Source organism: Vidua chalybeata, chromosome 4 (assembly GCF_026979565.1).
Source record: "Vidua chalybeata isolate OUT-0048 chromosome 4, bVidCha1 merged haplotype, whole genome shotgun sequence".
Lineage (NCBI taxonomy): Eukaryota > Metazoa > Chordata > Aves > Passeriformes > Viduidae > Vidua > Vidua chalybeata.
The window spans coordinates 35,032,029-35,047,398 of NC_071533.1; the positions used below are offsets into that span (position 1 = coordinate 35,032,029).

Below are 15,370 nucleotides of genomic sequence, written 5' to 3' on the forward strand. Positions count from 1 at the left end.
CTAACAACCTTCCCAAGAGAGTAACTTTTCTCCTTTCACCTTTAAAGTGCAAGTTGCATTTCGCATTTGCAGCTGCCTTTTTTGATGTGCTCCTGTATTTTACTGTGCTTCAATTTATCTTCTACAGTCAAACTATACATGCTGTGACCTCCACTTACTGCTGCCTGCCTCAGCAATCAATTTGAGCCAGTATGGATGCATGTGCAATTTTAAGAAAATACCTCTTATTAAAAACTTTCAGAGGGATGGGGAGAGGGGGACTCACAAATTCTTAAGACAAATCATATATGACACCAAATACATATACTGCTTTCTAGTCATAAAACCCCTAAAAACAATGATGAAAGTTACTCAGATATTCCACAACTATCTGATGACGACTAAAAAAATACTCTGTGTTGTGGCCTGTTGGCTTTGGGTTAAACATGGGACTGACTGGCTTTTTCAAGTTACAGAGCCTTGAAGCAAGACAGTAACTATGCAGTTGATGTTATGTATAAACCACAGGACACTGGGAGAAGAAACAGAGTATGTTTGGAATTTGTGTGGGAACAGATGAAGAAGTAAGGAAACAGATGTTTAAGATCATATATTGATGTTTTCTCTGAAAAAAAAAAAAAAGCAGGAAGCTTGAACACCCCTTTTTTTTTTTTTTTTTTTGTCAGCAGAACTTTTGAAAAAAGCAAATGGCTTACTTCCACTGGTAGGATTTCAGTTTGTTTATTTCCTTATTGTTGAAAGCTAAATAAAAATAAAAATTAAAAAAAAAATAAAAGAATGTGACTGGCTTCCAAAATATCTACAGAGGTGTATTTACCTTCCCTCCTTCTCAACTATACCAAATTACAGAATATAGTACTTTTAATTGCTCACTAATACCCTTGCTACCACAGCAAGCACAATACTGCTTTTGTGGACCAAAACCTAAATATTAAACTTGAATCTCTTTTTCAGTCTTCAGCATATCAAAATCACTTCAGAACTTTTACGGCTCACAACATAAAAAGAGAAACAACACTTGTTGAAAATATTTCAAACATTTAGAGATTGAGCCAAGACTTGTTAAAATCAATGGGAGCCTCTGTAAATTTCAGAGGTCTTAACTAGGACTTTCCCAGTGTGGATCCGTGGGTCTCTGAAACTCAACAAAACTTTTGCAGGAATAAATGGGGTCAGTTTCACTATTTTTAGCACGGAGTGAAACCCGGGTTTTCATCAGAGCACAAGAAAGGACACTGCCTGATGGCAGGTCAGAGAGGGCACAACCACCACCTCCAGAGCATGCCCTGGCTGGCAAGAGGTCCTTCTCTCTGTCAAGAGGACCAAGTACAACTGATTAGCTCTGAAAAGCACCAAATCAACATACTTTCAGGATCTAATAAAGGGCTACTGAAATAAAGGATATTCCCCATGTGTCTGTCAAATCCTTTCCCTATACACTCTGCAACAGATTGCAATTACTGCTTATTTTCACACCATTAAATATGCTTCTAGATGTCCAATGTTAGCTGCATTACTTCCTAACTCGTTGAAGACTTAGGGAAAGCATGTTCTAGGACACAAAAGAATCATCACAACTTCTGGTTTACACTGTAAGTTAATAATTTATTCCTAAATAGGGTTTTGTTTTGATGATGTTTTGGGGTGGTTTTTTTTTTTTGCATTTTGAGCATATACAGGAGAATTCAGAAAGAAATTTAAAAACCAATGTGATCTGAAGACAAAAACTAACTTTGTTTAATCAGAAAACTATAGCTTAATGTGGCAGTTATCCTGTCATATAAGAACTCTTTTTATAGGTTAAAGATGGTCTTCTCCAATCTTGTTTTTAAGAAGGTTCACAGATGAAGAGGAACAACATGTCAAGTGACTTAAAAAACCCTCAAGAAATAATTAGGCACGTGGGTTATTTATCTGGCCTGCTTAACACAGGGTGGTCTTGGAGGAGGATTATTTGGGGCAGAGAAAGCAGTTAGTCAAATCCTCTGATGGAGGTCATGTTGACAGATTCCAGAGAGAGAACCAAATCCTCCTCCAAAGAGTGGGAAATAGAAGATGACTTTAACCTTCTTTCAGAAATTACTTGGTCAGCATGACCTTTGAGAACATACTGAAGGGCAAACATTAACTGTTGCTAGTCCCAAGCCCAGCACTAATGTCCTCCAATTGCCCCCTGTCTGCAATCTTGTGGTGTGCAAAGCTCAGCTCAAAGGCTAATTCAGCTCCAGAGGGAGGCAAAAGTGAGTAGGCCCAGCAGGACTGGTACTTCATCTAAAAAAAGGCACAAAATGTAGGCTACCTGTTCAGATCTAGGAAATAATGATGCTGTAAGAACTGATCTCAGCTGGCTCAATGGTTCATACCAAAGAAAATAGATTTTCTAGACAGTTTTTTCTTTGAGCTTGTTAAACCTCAACCTCAAAACTATCTAAGCATGTAGGAAGAACTGCATGGAAGAATGACTACCTTTACATCATAACCATTTATGGCCAATCTCATTGATGAGCCAGTCCCAAACTATATCCTGTGTGGATGATACAACACTAGATACAAACTACCAGTGGCAGTGAACAGCCCAGGATAAAGCTACTTGCATCACAGACAAATACCTTCTTCCCCGATGCAGAATTAAAGATCCAAACATGGATTTTTCCAAAGCAAATATTACTATGCACGCCCTGTTTTCAGATATTAGAGACAGTTACAGTATTGTCTGTGATATTGCATACTTGAAGATGCTTCTCTCAGTCCAAGACCTAATGGTCACATTTTGAATGGATGGATGAAGAAGGAAAGTTAAAACAGATCATGAAGCTTTACACTGGAAAGTTTCTTGTATCTTATGTGCACAGGAAATCTGTTCTTACAGCTCATGTAGAATAGAGTGAAGGGTGGCCAGCAGAACATCCAATTTTATAGGTCCACAGGGTCACAGAGAGAACATCCCCAAAATGCAGAAATGCCATGGGGGAGGAAGGGGGAGAGGCATGTATTTTTGTTAATCTTGAAACTTCAGTAAATTACAAGAACAGATCTGGGAAGGTCAAACTGCGTCCACCACCGGCTTCAGCAAATGTCTTTCAAGTATCTCCTCAGGAATCATTCCTAGTACATTTGAATGGCATTTGAATAGAAAAATTTAGACAACTATAAAAGAAATATATTTAAACCCAGATCTACGGAATTCTGCAGCCTTTTAGACTTCAAAAAAATGCCCCACAAGAAATAAGTGAGCCATCCTATTGTGTCTTTATTAGGAGAGAGACAAAATTGTTTCCTGATCCTGTCTCACCTATCACAGTCCTTCCCAAGGGAAACAAATACTAGACAATATTTGAAAGAATATTCATCCTAAAAAATAAAAGTGCTTGTCATGCTCTTCTAAAGGCACCAAAGTAGTTCAGAATTGTCCATAGTATTTATTACCTGTAACTTTCAGATAATGAAACTCAGTGAAGTACAGCTAGCTGGCTAAGTCATTCTCAACTCTCTTCTGGTTCTGCCAGTTTTGCCAATGGTATACTGTACTAGCAGATCTACTGATTTCAAAGATATGCTGAGTGGGATAGGGTAGCACTGTCAGCAAGAATGGCCGAGTAAGTGTCCAGTAAAAAGAACCAGAAAGTTCCAATCACAGCCCAGTCCTGTGCCCCTTTCATGAGAATTGCTCATCATTGAAGACAGAATTTGTTTTTTCCTTTGAACAGGAGGAGGGAAAGTAGATGAGAAAATTTAAAAAAAAAAAAATAAAAACTTTGTGAAAAACTTTGCAAAAAACTTTGGAAATCAAAAAACATGATGCAAGACAATCCTGATACCCTGTCCCATGCAGAATTACTGATTGCTTAGGTACAAGCAAGAAATAAGCCTGAAATTACCAAAATTACTGTATATCTATACTTACTACATTACTGTAGAGAATATAGAATTTTGGAATGAATTCACCTTGAAACACCGAGATTCAAACTGTAAGCAAAACAATATGATATGTAAAGAATATATATAAATTATAAAGGGCATTGTCTCTTTATTTAATGGAGACCAAACCAGCAAATTTTATGTGAACCGAATATCATTTGGCTGCTGTATTTCTATAATATGCACAGGAAGGAAGGGGAAACATCTGAAGTTATTTTTATTTCCCCAAGTCTTGTGGCTATACTGTATGAATGCTAGGGTGGGTCTGGCATTGTCTGAAATGTGTCAGGGTCCTTTTGCATAGCCTCATTTCCTTCTTCCTGTCGCTAGGAAGGATAGTTAAGCATGAAAAGTGCTTGTTTACTGTACAGGACCATCCTGTTAAAGCACATGAGCTCTCTTCCTCTGTCTCCTTTTAACCAGCCGAGGGTGCATTGTGTTTATGCTCAAGCCAGTAGCAAAACTCCCATCAGAGGAGAATTGGAAGAGAAGCCTGAATCTCTCAAGAGGTCCAAACATAACATACTGTGGTATTTTGCCTAGAAAAAACCCAAAACTTTATAGTGCAAACTGCATCTCCAAATATTTGCAGAACTCATAAATTCACATGCCTCACACAAACCACTGCCTAGAATGTAATGAATCAGAAGAACCAGAAAAGTAAAACCAAGCCACCTCATCTCCTTTTTCTAGGAATCTTAATATAAACATTTGACATTAGTACATGAGTACAACTACAGTACCTTTTTTCTACACCTCACCAGAGGCAAAATACACTGGGCATTTGTAAGTTTCCATGAGTAGCATCAATCTTCCTCTCTGGCCCAGCAAGGGCAGCTGCAGAAGTGGCTGGGAAGACCCTGATTCAAGAGTTAAAAATCCTAGACTGAATCTACACTACTGAGAAATAAAACTAAATAAAACCACCAGATATGTTCTTGCTGCTAACCACCACTCAGAAATAACATTTTATGACAGGTAGGAAGTTTAAGACTTATGGTGTTTAAAACAATGTATCAGCACTTCCTTTTGATAAAAAAAAAGTGTCAATTAATAACCCAAGTTATTTTAAAAGAAGATGGGATCAAGAAGTCCTAGAGGTCACATAGCTCCAAATGCTCTGATTTCTATGAACTTGTAGGTGAAAGGAATCTTGTCAAAACAGTATCTACATCTTTTACATATACTGTATTCCATAATCAAAGAATCTCAGTCCTAATTATGATCCCATCAGCAAACTGAAGTAGTAACCCAAACCCATTCATTTGAGAGACATCCATCCCACTTCCTGGCCATCTCAGCCTTTTTCTTTTTATTTTTGTTGCTTCTACCGGGGATGCAGAGCAGGATGCCTAGAGAACAGCAGTAATAATACCTGATAGATACACACAGCAACGGCTGTGGAATCAACAGACACACCGAATACCAACTCCATGTGCTGTCAGCCCAGCAATGGCCTGCTTGCCAGACAGATGCTGAACCAGTCTGGCACTGAGCTGTTGACAGATTCATACTCAGAGGCTCATAAGAAATCTGCCTATTATCTTCCTTAAGTTCACTACAAATAGCCTTAAAACATAACCTGACTCAGAGAATTGTTATTGAACTGCTGTCAGGAATTTCTTGATCAGGGCAGGGCAATTCAAACAGATCACACTACTGTAAAAAAAAATAAAAGCACCTCTAATTGATGGCTAAGATAAATTGCATTCCTCAGTCTTTCAAATCAGGTGTGTTAAGTGTTATGAGACATCAGGCAGAACCTTCTGACTTAGTTAAATACATTGTTTAAATGTAGTTATTTCTTCAAATTTTCCCAAAGAGAGTATGAGGGGACAAAAAACCCGAAAGAAACCTGTTGCACCAATAGTAGGCGCCTCGACAGAGCTCATTAGGTTAATGGCAACACATCGCTCAACAACTTCACAGTTTCGGTGGAACCAAGTCATTGCTGTGGTTTGCAAAGACAGGGAGGGTGACAGGGAACGTAAAACTGACCGACTGGAAAACGGCATCGGCTTTCTGTTTTCCTCGAGAAGGGAAAAAGGAAGAGGGGGGTAGGGGTAAGGGTGAGCCCGTCTGGCAGGAGATGCTGCTCCTCCACCGGGATCAAAGCCGCCGGGGGTGACATCAGGGCTGGCCACCGCCGCACGGGGGGAGCCACCGGGCTCCTGGAGGCCATCGGGCTAATTACGGAAAAACTTCAAAAGGAACTCGACGATTCCTGTCTCACGAAGGCTTCAAAAAAAAAAAAAAAAAAAAAAAAAAAAAAAAAAAAAAAAAAAACAAAAAAAAAACAAACAAACAAAAAAAAAAAACCAACAAAAAACAAAAAAACCCAAAAACAAAACCAGAAAACCACCCAAAACAGAGACACACGAAAATTTGCAGGGGGAAAAAGGAAAAAAGGAAACGGAAAAAAACCCCAAAGAACAACCAAAACCAAACCACCGAAAAAGAAAGATGCGCCACGGTGATCTTCAGGGAGCGACCACATCCCGAACGGCGCTCCGCGCCCGCGGTACCCCCGCGCCTCCTGCGCTGCTAACCCTTTCGGCCGCGCTTCCCGGACACAGAAGTAATCCCGGGCTCCCGCAGCGCTCCCGTCTCACCTGGGGCTGCCGCCGCCCCGACGACGCTTCTCACCCGCGCACACGGACGGGCGGCGGGGCCAAGACCCGCGGCTGGGGACGCACTGCCCCGCGGGCCGGGGCAGCCGCCCCGTGCCAGCGCTGCCTTCCCGGGTGCTGCGGGATAACACGAGCGGGATCCCGTTCCCCTCTGCCCCACGCGCTGCCTCCGCGGCGCTCTCCGGCAACGCCGCCCACGATGCGCGGAGCCTGCACCCTCCGGCGCGCAGCCGCCACCCCCAAAACGGGCCCGGAGGGGATCCCCGAGCTTACGTGTGAGGATCATGGTCTCCGCCGGCCGCGGTGGCTCCGCGGGACTGCCTGCGGGGCCGGCTGGCTGCGTCCCTGCCTGCCCGCCTGCCTGCGCGGCGGCGGCGGCTCGCAAGTGACACCGGCCGCGGAGCAGCGCAGCGCCCGCCCGGCCCCTTCACCGCCCCCGCCCCCGCGGCCGCCCCGCCCCCGGTCCCGCTCCGCGCCCCCGCCGCGCCCGGAGAGACCCCCCGAGCGCGGGCACGCGGCACCAGCCGGCCCTGCCTGGTGACGGCCCCTGAGCGCGGGAGAGCTCAGGGACACACGCGGACACACCGCGCACGCACCCGTGCACACGCTCACGCACACACACACACGCACATGGACATGCACACACACATACTCACCCCTCTGCCCTGTCCCTCCACTGTGCGTCTGGGGAGTCCAGGGGAATGACATAAACCGAAGGTAGTGCGCTCAAAGAGGACATAAAGGCTTCTGTGCCTTTTGTTCCTTTGGGTTGTAATGGCTGTCAGCTCTTGCGGTGACCAGGTTTATAAAAACCAGTCTGCAGAGCTCTCAGTACTTTTTCCAGGAAACACAATAAGACAGTTGACTGAAAAGGCATCATGGCTCATTGGTGTTACAAGTTGGAGAGGTTTGGAATGGCCTGGGCAGCCCAAGGCATGGGGGATGCTGAGCCTTCATCCAGCAAGCAAGCCATGCAGGGTGGCCAGGGCATGCCAGTCCTTCCCTCTCCAGACAGCGTGCTGAAGAGTGATGTGAAATTTTAGAATTCTCGAGCACCATCAAAGTCTCAGTGTGAACCTGGATGGAAAACAAGCGTTTTTCCTATGGGGACCACAGACCGGTGATAGGCAAGTCTTGAAGACAGTGAAGTAAAGCCTGGCTTCATAGCTCTGTATCTAGGAGTTTCTCCCTACGCCACTTATTCTCCTTTGTATTTTGCAAAGTTTTTTTGAATTCTTGTTGCTTGGTTGACATATTCAGGACTGTAAAACAGCACAAAACAGGTATTTTTGAGCAGCTGCCAAACTATAAGCATGGAAAAATGTATTGTGAAAATTTGAAAATATCTGGACCCTGTCAAAAATTATGATTCGTTTTCTTCCAAGCCAACATCATATTTTGTACTCACTGGTGTTATTCTAATGCTCAGTTGTAATTTCTGCACTTGGAACACAGATATAAAGTATACATAGTGAGATGCTTGAGCTGGCAATTTCCTGAAGAATAAACATCTCCCCCTTCTAGAGGCTGCAAACTGTGGCCAATTGGCCATTATAGTGTTGTTTCTGGAAACCCCTACACAGCTCTAGATCATTAATTTACTTTAATAGCCCAGAAGAGGATGGAAATGCACTATATCCTTGAGCTTAACTTTACATATGTTACCTGCTTAATCAATTACCTCTTCGTATCTAACCTGGCTCATGCACTTTTTTGGCATAGCCACATTGGCCTTCATTGTTGAATGTTTCTTGTAAGGTCAGGATATATGTTTATTAGATAGGTCAGGCACGTAAAATGTTATTTCCAAACTCTAGCATGGGGAATCAGACATATGCTCATATGCTATGCCCCAGCTGTTGAACAGCCAAAGTAATCCCTATCTAATTGGCTTTCTGTATGTACTGTCTTTCGTTTCATGCAGTTGATAGACTAGTAAGTGTCAGAGTAGTCCTGACAAGATGAAATATACTGGTTGCATATTGTGTGTGATTCTCAGTCTGAATTCCAGGGGGAAAAAAATAAAAAAAAAAAAAAAAAGAAGAACTTTCTCCAATAAATATCCTCAAAAGGAAGGGGGGGGGGGGAATTTAACAAAAAAAATTACCAAGAGCATGTAGGGAAACATGCTGGCCCAAAGGCATTTTTATCACAATAATAATGCTGGAACCAGGAGACCACCAAGTGTCAAGTTAATACCGTCTGTAAAAGTCAGGTTTTGTTCCTGTAAACACAGACTGCCTAGGCTGCTTCCTGGACCAAGCCTTCATTTTGTATAGGAAGCTTTTGTGTAGGACCCACAGGAAGCTTTTGAAGGAGGAGAGAATGGACCTCACAGAAAAAATGGGAAAGGTTGGGGCAACTTGGCATTGTGAAAGGGAACTCAAAAGAAATCTAAAAATGACAGGAGACATGTACAATAGTGAAGTAAAATCCAAATTGAGAGTGTTGTGTGATAGTTGCAAATCAAGAATTTAAAGTCAGAGTTTCATTTGAGGGTTCTGAGAGGGGTGCATGATAAGATTGGCGAATACTTGACAAATGCGTCCCAGACAGAGAAGATGGGAAAATCTCAGTAATTAAATCAAGGGTTATCATTCTCCCCTCTACCACTTTGTTAAATAGCAAATGAATGTTATTTAATGATGATGCTGACAATGAAACACTATACTTCTACTTTAGTTCAGCACTCCTGTTCTACTTGCAAATCTAATTAGCTTCCACAGTAAAGGAGGAATCTCCATCTTCATTCAGTCTCTGCAGCCATGTCAGAAACAGTGACTTTTGTGTTGGAGCAGTCTGTCTGTTGGGATCATTGCTAAATAGATGCTGGAGGATTATCACTGACCTGGATTAGATTCTTGCTGGTAATCTAAAAGAGAAAGGCTTTGATTGTAGTTTGTTATCAACTGCTGAAGACACACAGTCACTCGGGCTTGCATTTTAACTTGGAATTCTATAGGGGCTGCTTAAGCAGGCGTATTTTTGGAGCTGAAGCAAGGCACCAGTCTCACATTTGCTGCAAAACGTGCTCAGAGGAGCATTCCACCTGAGGCATGGGTGTTTAACAGGCTACAAACACCCTAATCACTCATCCAGCTTTAAAGAGTGTTGTGAAATCAGAAGAGCTTTGCCCTTTAATATTTTTATTTCTTTATCTCTCTGGCTATTCAAAGAGCAGGCAGCTGCCTGACAGAGACACAGGATTTTGGAAGTAGCCTGCCTAAGAGGATTGTTTCTGTGGAGTACTGTTATCCTTAATGCAATCAATGAGCTCTTACTGGATGGTAAAGTAATTGTAAAGGGTTGCCCGACAGGCACAATTACTCAGTTTAAAAGGTGAATTCTCCTTCTGTTGTAACTGCATAAGGGAGTGATTTGCAGGAAGGCATCTAATAATAAGGACTTGATTGTCCTCTACTTTCCCTCCCAGGCCCAAATGCCTTAATGGTTAACTGTACCCCTGTCATCCTTTTTCTTCTAAATAGTGCAGTACACAGAGAGGTTCCAATTCACAATTAGTCAACTGACCTGCTGGTACAAACACAGGATTGTCAGACACATGACTGCAGTTCTAACTGCTAGTATTAATATCCTTTTAAAACACCATGATAGATTATGGATAGTTTCAAACTGAGTTTCCAGGCCTCTGGTTCTGGGCTTGGATTCCTTCTTGGCTGGAGGATATTTGTATCTAGTATTTCCACAGTCCAAAGCACTTTCATGTTCTAACCATTGTCAGTGAAATAATTAAGTCTGAATTTTCTAGCACTTGACTTTACTGAAAGTAATTTAAGAAGTTTGTAATTGTTCAGGCCTCTTGACAAAGAGTGTTTGCACTATCACTTTGCAGAGATAAGTGACACTAACAGTGCCTTGCTTCCAGAGGAGGAAAGACATGGTTTCACCTACTCAAGAATCACAAAATGAAAGAAAGCATCTACCCAAAATACTTTTTCACAAAACATATAGTAAATTCACTATATTGCACAAACAGAGGTGCTGCTCCACAGCATGTAATTTATGGGCTCTCTGCTCTAGAAATCTTCCTGTAAAAATGAACACTATTAGAAATGTTACCAGTTTGTCATGTATATTAGACTCTTGTAACTGATCCCAGGCAACATTCAGTTGGGTGTTTTCCCCCCTTTTTTTAAACAGTAAAAAACAATAAAGAAAATTAACCTTGCCTTATTCTTTGTGGTCCATATAAGCAGCTATTTTAGAACAAGAGGTAAGAGCTCTGTGCTTTTGCCTACTTTTGAATGCCATCAAACACTGAGTTCAACAGTTCAGGCTGGAAATGAAATAACCAAGTTCACACTGTATTTAAGAAAGACTCTATTCTCTAAAGGTACAACAGAATAAGAAACAAAAATATTAAATTGACAAAGATATAATTTGATTAAATATAAATATGGAAAGTAAAAAAGGAGAGAAAAACAGTATTTTCATCCCATTTTAAGCAGAGAGGATAAGCTCTTTAGCTTACATGAAATACCATTGGTTTATAGAAATTGGTGGAGATGTAGGGTATCTTTCCCATATTATGGTTAAGATGCTGTCACAGGTGAAGTTTTTTTTTAAAGACGGCAGAATTTTCTGCTGTTAATGGGTCAGCCTTCCCTTCAATTAAAACCTATATTTTTACCTAAAAAAGGTGATTCACCTTTGCAAAAATAACCAACTGAATTTAATGTTCCAGAAAGTAGGGAAAATAGGTAAACTAAACCTTATCTAGAAGAAGTGCTTAGAGAAGCATAGTTAGAATTTCCAACCTGTGATGAGAGCTCAGAGATGATCCAGAGTAAGTGTATGGCTTGTGACACATAGAAGTCCTTCTTTCTTATATTTAGAAAAATTCAGAATAACTGTACTATTACTGATAAAGACAGCATTCATAACTGATTGCTGCTTCACAAAAAGGAATCTAAACCTGAAATTATCAGGATTAAAACCTCTGCATGTATGTGGTAAAAATGGTTGTGTAAGTGAGACCTAATGGATATGCAAGTTAAGGGGGACTGACTGTTATACTGCATTAGAGAAAGCTGCAATGAAGGTTTGTTTTGGCCAAGGCACCATCCCTAGGTGCAGTGGTGGTAATTGCCTTGGTGGCTGTGGGGCAGCAGAGCTCCAAGGCACCAGGAGTCATCTCTGAGCCCTCTCCTTTCTTTATGGGTCATTTAAAAGGAGACATCGGTGCCCAAGTCTCATCCCAGTTCTCTTCCTCTGTGCTTACAAATCACAGTGTGCAATCAAGTGTAAGAGGAAGATGGCACAAAGGATGCTTTTACCCAAAATATGTATTACAAAATGATGAAAAGATAAGCAACTTGATGATGGTGTAAAATGGTGTCAGGAAATAAAGCTCAAATTTGTGTTGCCTGGGAAATTAAATTGTTTTTTCAGAACAATGCTGTTGTTTTCACTCTGTGTTCTTGTGACAGCAGCTATATCATCACTAAATCAACCTGCTCTTCACTTTTCATTTTAAAAGCAAGTAGATTTTACCCTCCACCTTTAAAACCACCAGTTTCCAAGGCATTCCAGTGTTAAGATGCATTTCTTTAAACCTCATTCTCTGTTCATGCATGACCTCCAGTCTGATGAAGAAAAAAGGTCAGCATTTACAGAGAGGCAGTAACCTTTCATTAAACAAGATGTAAGTTGCCCATTAAGGTAGATGAAAACTGAAAGACTGATGCCTTTAACATGTCAAAACAGTGATCCAAAATTGGTTTATGAAGCAGCTGTGTTCTTATGTTACACATGAGATGCTAGACTTTTCAGCACGAGACCCTGGGACTGTCAGCCTTGCAGTGCCCAGTTGGAGTTAAAAGGAGTAAAGGGAAAGGAAATAAAGGTTTTGGGGTAGGTTTTTTTTTTGGCTAATTGGAGGTATTTTTAATTATATTGACTAAACAGTTATGAACAATGAAAAATTTATTTTTAAAAGCAAATTTTTTCTTACTTCCATCTTCCATCTTGTGAGATCCAAGGCTTTTTACCTAAATGAACTCTATATTCATTAAACTTATTTCCTCTGGAGGAAATAAGCACATGCACCCACCTGGACCAGTTGACCTATTATGTTGCTGTTTTAGCCTTGGGGAAATCTCCTGACTCAGGAAATAATTTTAAACCCACAACTCTGTAAAGCATGATAACTATGGCAACTGGAACACATACATCGTGATGGCTAATTTCACATCAGCATTCATCAGGGGAGGTACTAGCTTGGTACTACAGCATGGAGAGTAACTATTGTTATTGTCACATTGTCATGTGAAACTACAGAGACAGGGAAGAAGGAAAACACATGTTAATAAGCCCAGTGAGCAAAGTGAGGTCTGGTGTAAGTCATAATAGATTCATATAATCCTTGGTCCTGTTCTTGACAGCACAGGAGACTGAGACCCAAAATACCTATCTGCAGTCTTGTTTTAACTTATCAGGAAGCCTTGGTCTATCTATTCCCCTTCTCATATTTCATTTTTCCTTAGATAAATTAGGGAAAATAGTACATGCTTTTTTTGCAAAGTGTTTGAGAAATACTGTGGAAAGTACTGTATGAAATGATTTTTATTTATATCTAATAAAAATCCTCTTGCAGATTGCTAGTTTGTCTGCTTCTTTCATTGTCCATGCCCATGCTCTTGCTTATTGTAACTGAAACCTGGCTTATAGCAGCAATTACCTTGCCTTTTACTGGGAGATGTGTACATGCAGACAGTTATTTAAGAGCACCTTAAGTAACTTGCTAGAGTGTCAACACCCATAATGATGTCTGAGGAAAGACAAGAGAAGTGGAGGGGGAAGCTAGCTGTCTTGCCAGCAAGAACAAACTGAGTTGGAGAAGATTTATTAGGTGTATATTGCTCAGATAAATGTGATCCTGACTTGAATGAGAGCCAGCAATAGCAAGGGGAGGGGATCAGGCAGAAAGAAGTGGCTGTTTGGACTTCGTCAACAGATTCAAGACCTGACGAGGATTAGGAGGAGTAACAGAATTGTTGGGGTGCTCATTCATCACCTTAAAATTTAGGGTTATGAATTCTAAATAGATGGTCAGTTTAGCTGAAAAATGTTTCCTCCTTCTTCTTGCTACATTTCTCTTTTTAGGCCATTATGTTAGAGAGTGAAAGTATTGCATGATGTTATTTGTGAACACGATAACAATGCATGATGTTATTTGTGAACATGGTACAATGCAAAGAAGTGACTGACACGTTAATAGGAGCTTTCGTGTTTTAAAAACAAAGTCTCATATTCTGTTACATGACCACAAGAAAAAGAAACATGAAAAGTGATTAGTATGCTTTCATATTTCAACACTGTCACATTATGAAGGGCTGCCTTTTTTACTCTCCTTGTTTTTGAGGTTTTACATTTGTCTTCATATCAATTTACAAAGATATATGGTAAATTAGTTAATTCTTGAGAGAGGTAAATCTCTTATATCTAATCTTAGCCCAGAGCAGTTTTTGAATACCTATTTTCTGAATTAAAAAACCCCAAACTCCTGTTTCTTATGACTGGGAATATATGAAAAAGCATTATTTTTGTTAAAGTAAAAAAAATCAGGGTTCTGTCATATTCTGAAATGTCTTTTTTTTTTTGGTTGTTGTTGTTGCTGTTTTTGTTTTTGGTTTTGGTTTTGGTTTTTTGCATTCAACTTCAAAATGTAAATACAGATAGCAGTGATTGGAGAATGGTTTAACCTAAATGTCTTTGCCCAGTACACCCGATAAACTGAGGTTACCATCATGCTGTTATATTAAATTTTACAACAGTTCTGTCACTACAGCAACAAAGTAATCCCTATACTTGCTTTCTATTATTTTAAATCAAACAGCTACGAAACAGATTTTTTCCTGTTGTAGTTGGTCTTTTTTTTAAAGCCTGTGGTTGCATAGTAATTTGCAAGAGCTATGCATCTACCAGAATTTCTGAATTAATGTTAGACTCAAGAAATTGATAACAGGCAAAGTTTATCTTACTCCATTCTATATCAAGTATTTCACATTTCTGTATGACACCTCTAGTATTGCAGCAAATGTATTCTGAAGAGCCACTTTGATATTCCATGACCACCAAGTGGCCAGCTGCGCCAGTAATGTGATGCCCTCTGTGGACATCTGAAAAGTTACATACGTGGAACAAATAGTCTGATGTTTAAAAAATGTTTTTGCCATTGAATTTTCTGAAACTTTGGTTCCGTTGATTTTACTGAATATTCATTAATATATATGATGGGTGGTAGAAAATAAAGCCTGAAGTAGATATAGAACCTGATTATTTCTTCATGGAAAATGAAGTTAAAACTATGAACAACATTATTTATAGGATGCAGTAGTAACAAGGGTTTGGATCATTTCTGGCCTAGTACTTGAAAATGATAAGGATCCATTTTGAGAAAAGTAATACAGGGGGAAAAATTCATTGAGCTATCCTGCTTTTTGTTTGATCACAGCCCCAGAGAGTTCAAGGCAGCCAGGGACATACCTCTGCTAGGATCAATGGGGCAAGTGATTAACAGTGATAGGATATCCTGAACCTTTCATGCTCAAACCAGAACTTTCCCTCCTTTGAAACAAGAGCCTTTACATCACTCAGTAGAATTGTATTTCTCATGAGCGGCATTGGCGTACAGAAATATTCTCAATTTTCTTTGCTGAGGAATCTTTATTTTTCCAACCACAGATCTCAAGATTAACACTGTTCCTGGCCTTTGATTTTTAGTCAGGAAGCATAAACAATGACTCAAAAGGTATATAGGCAGAACTTTCCGTCTGATTTACCAGTATATTTTTATAATC

The 15,370-nt window shown here is 40.4% G+C and overlaps 1 protein-coding gene across 3 annotated transcripts in view; it reads right to left on the reverse strand.

Annotated features, from left to right (window-relative positions):
- DLC1 (DLC1 Rho GTPase activating protein) overlaps nt 1–15,370 on the reverse strand; it is a 219,090-nt gene that overhangs the window by 31,446 nt on the left and 172,274 nt on the right. The window contains exon 1 of one of the 3 annotated variants that reach the window (XM_053940601.1): nt 6,822–6,856. The exons of the other annotated variants lie outside the window; for them this stretch is intronic. Within the exon in view, the coding sequence (XP_053796576.1) occupies nt 6,822–6,834 (13 nt within the window). The 5' untranslated portion in view covers nt 6,835–6,856. Of the gene's footprint in view, nt 1–6,821; nt 6,857–15,370 lie in introns of those variants that run through there. 3 annotated transcript variants of the gene reach the window in all.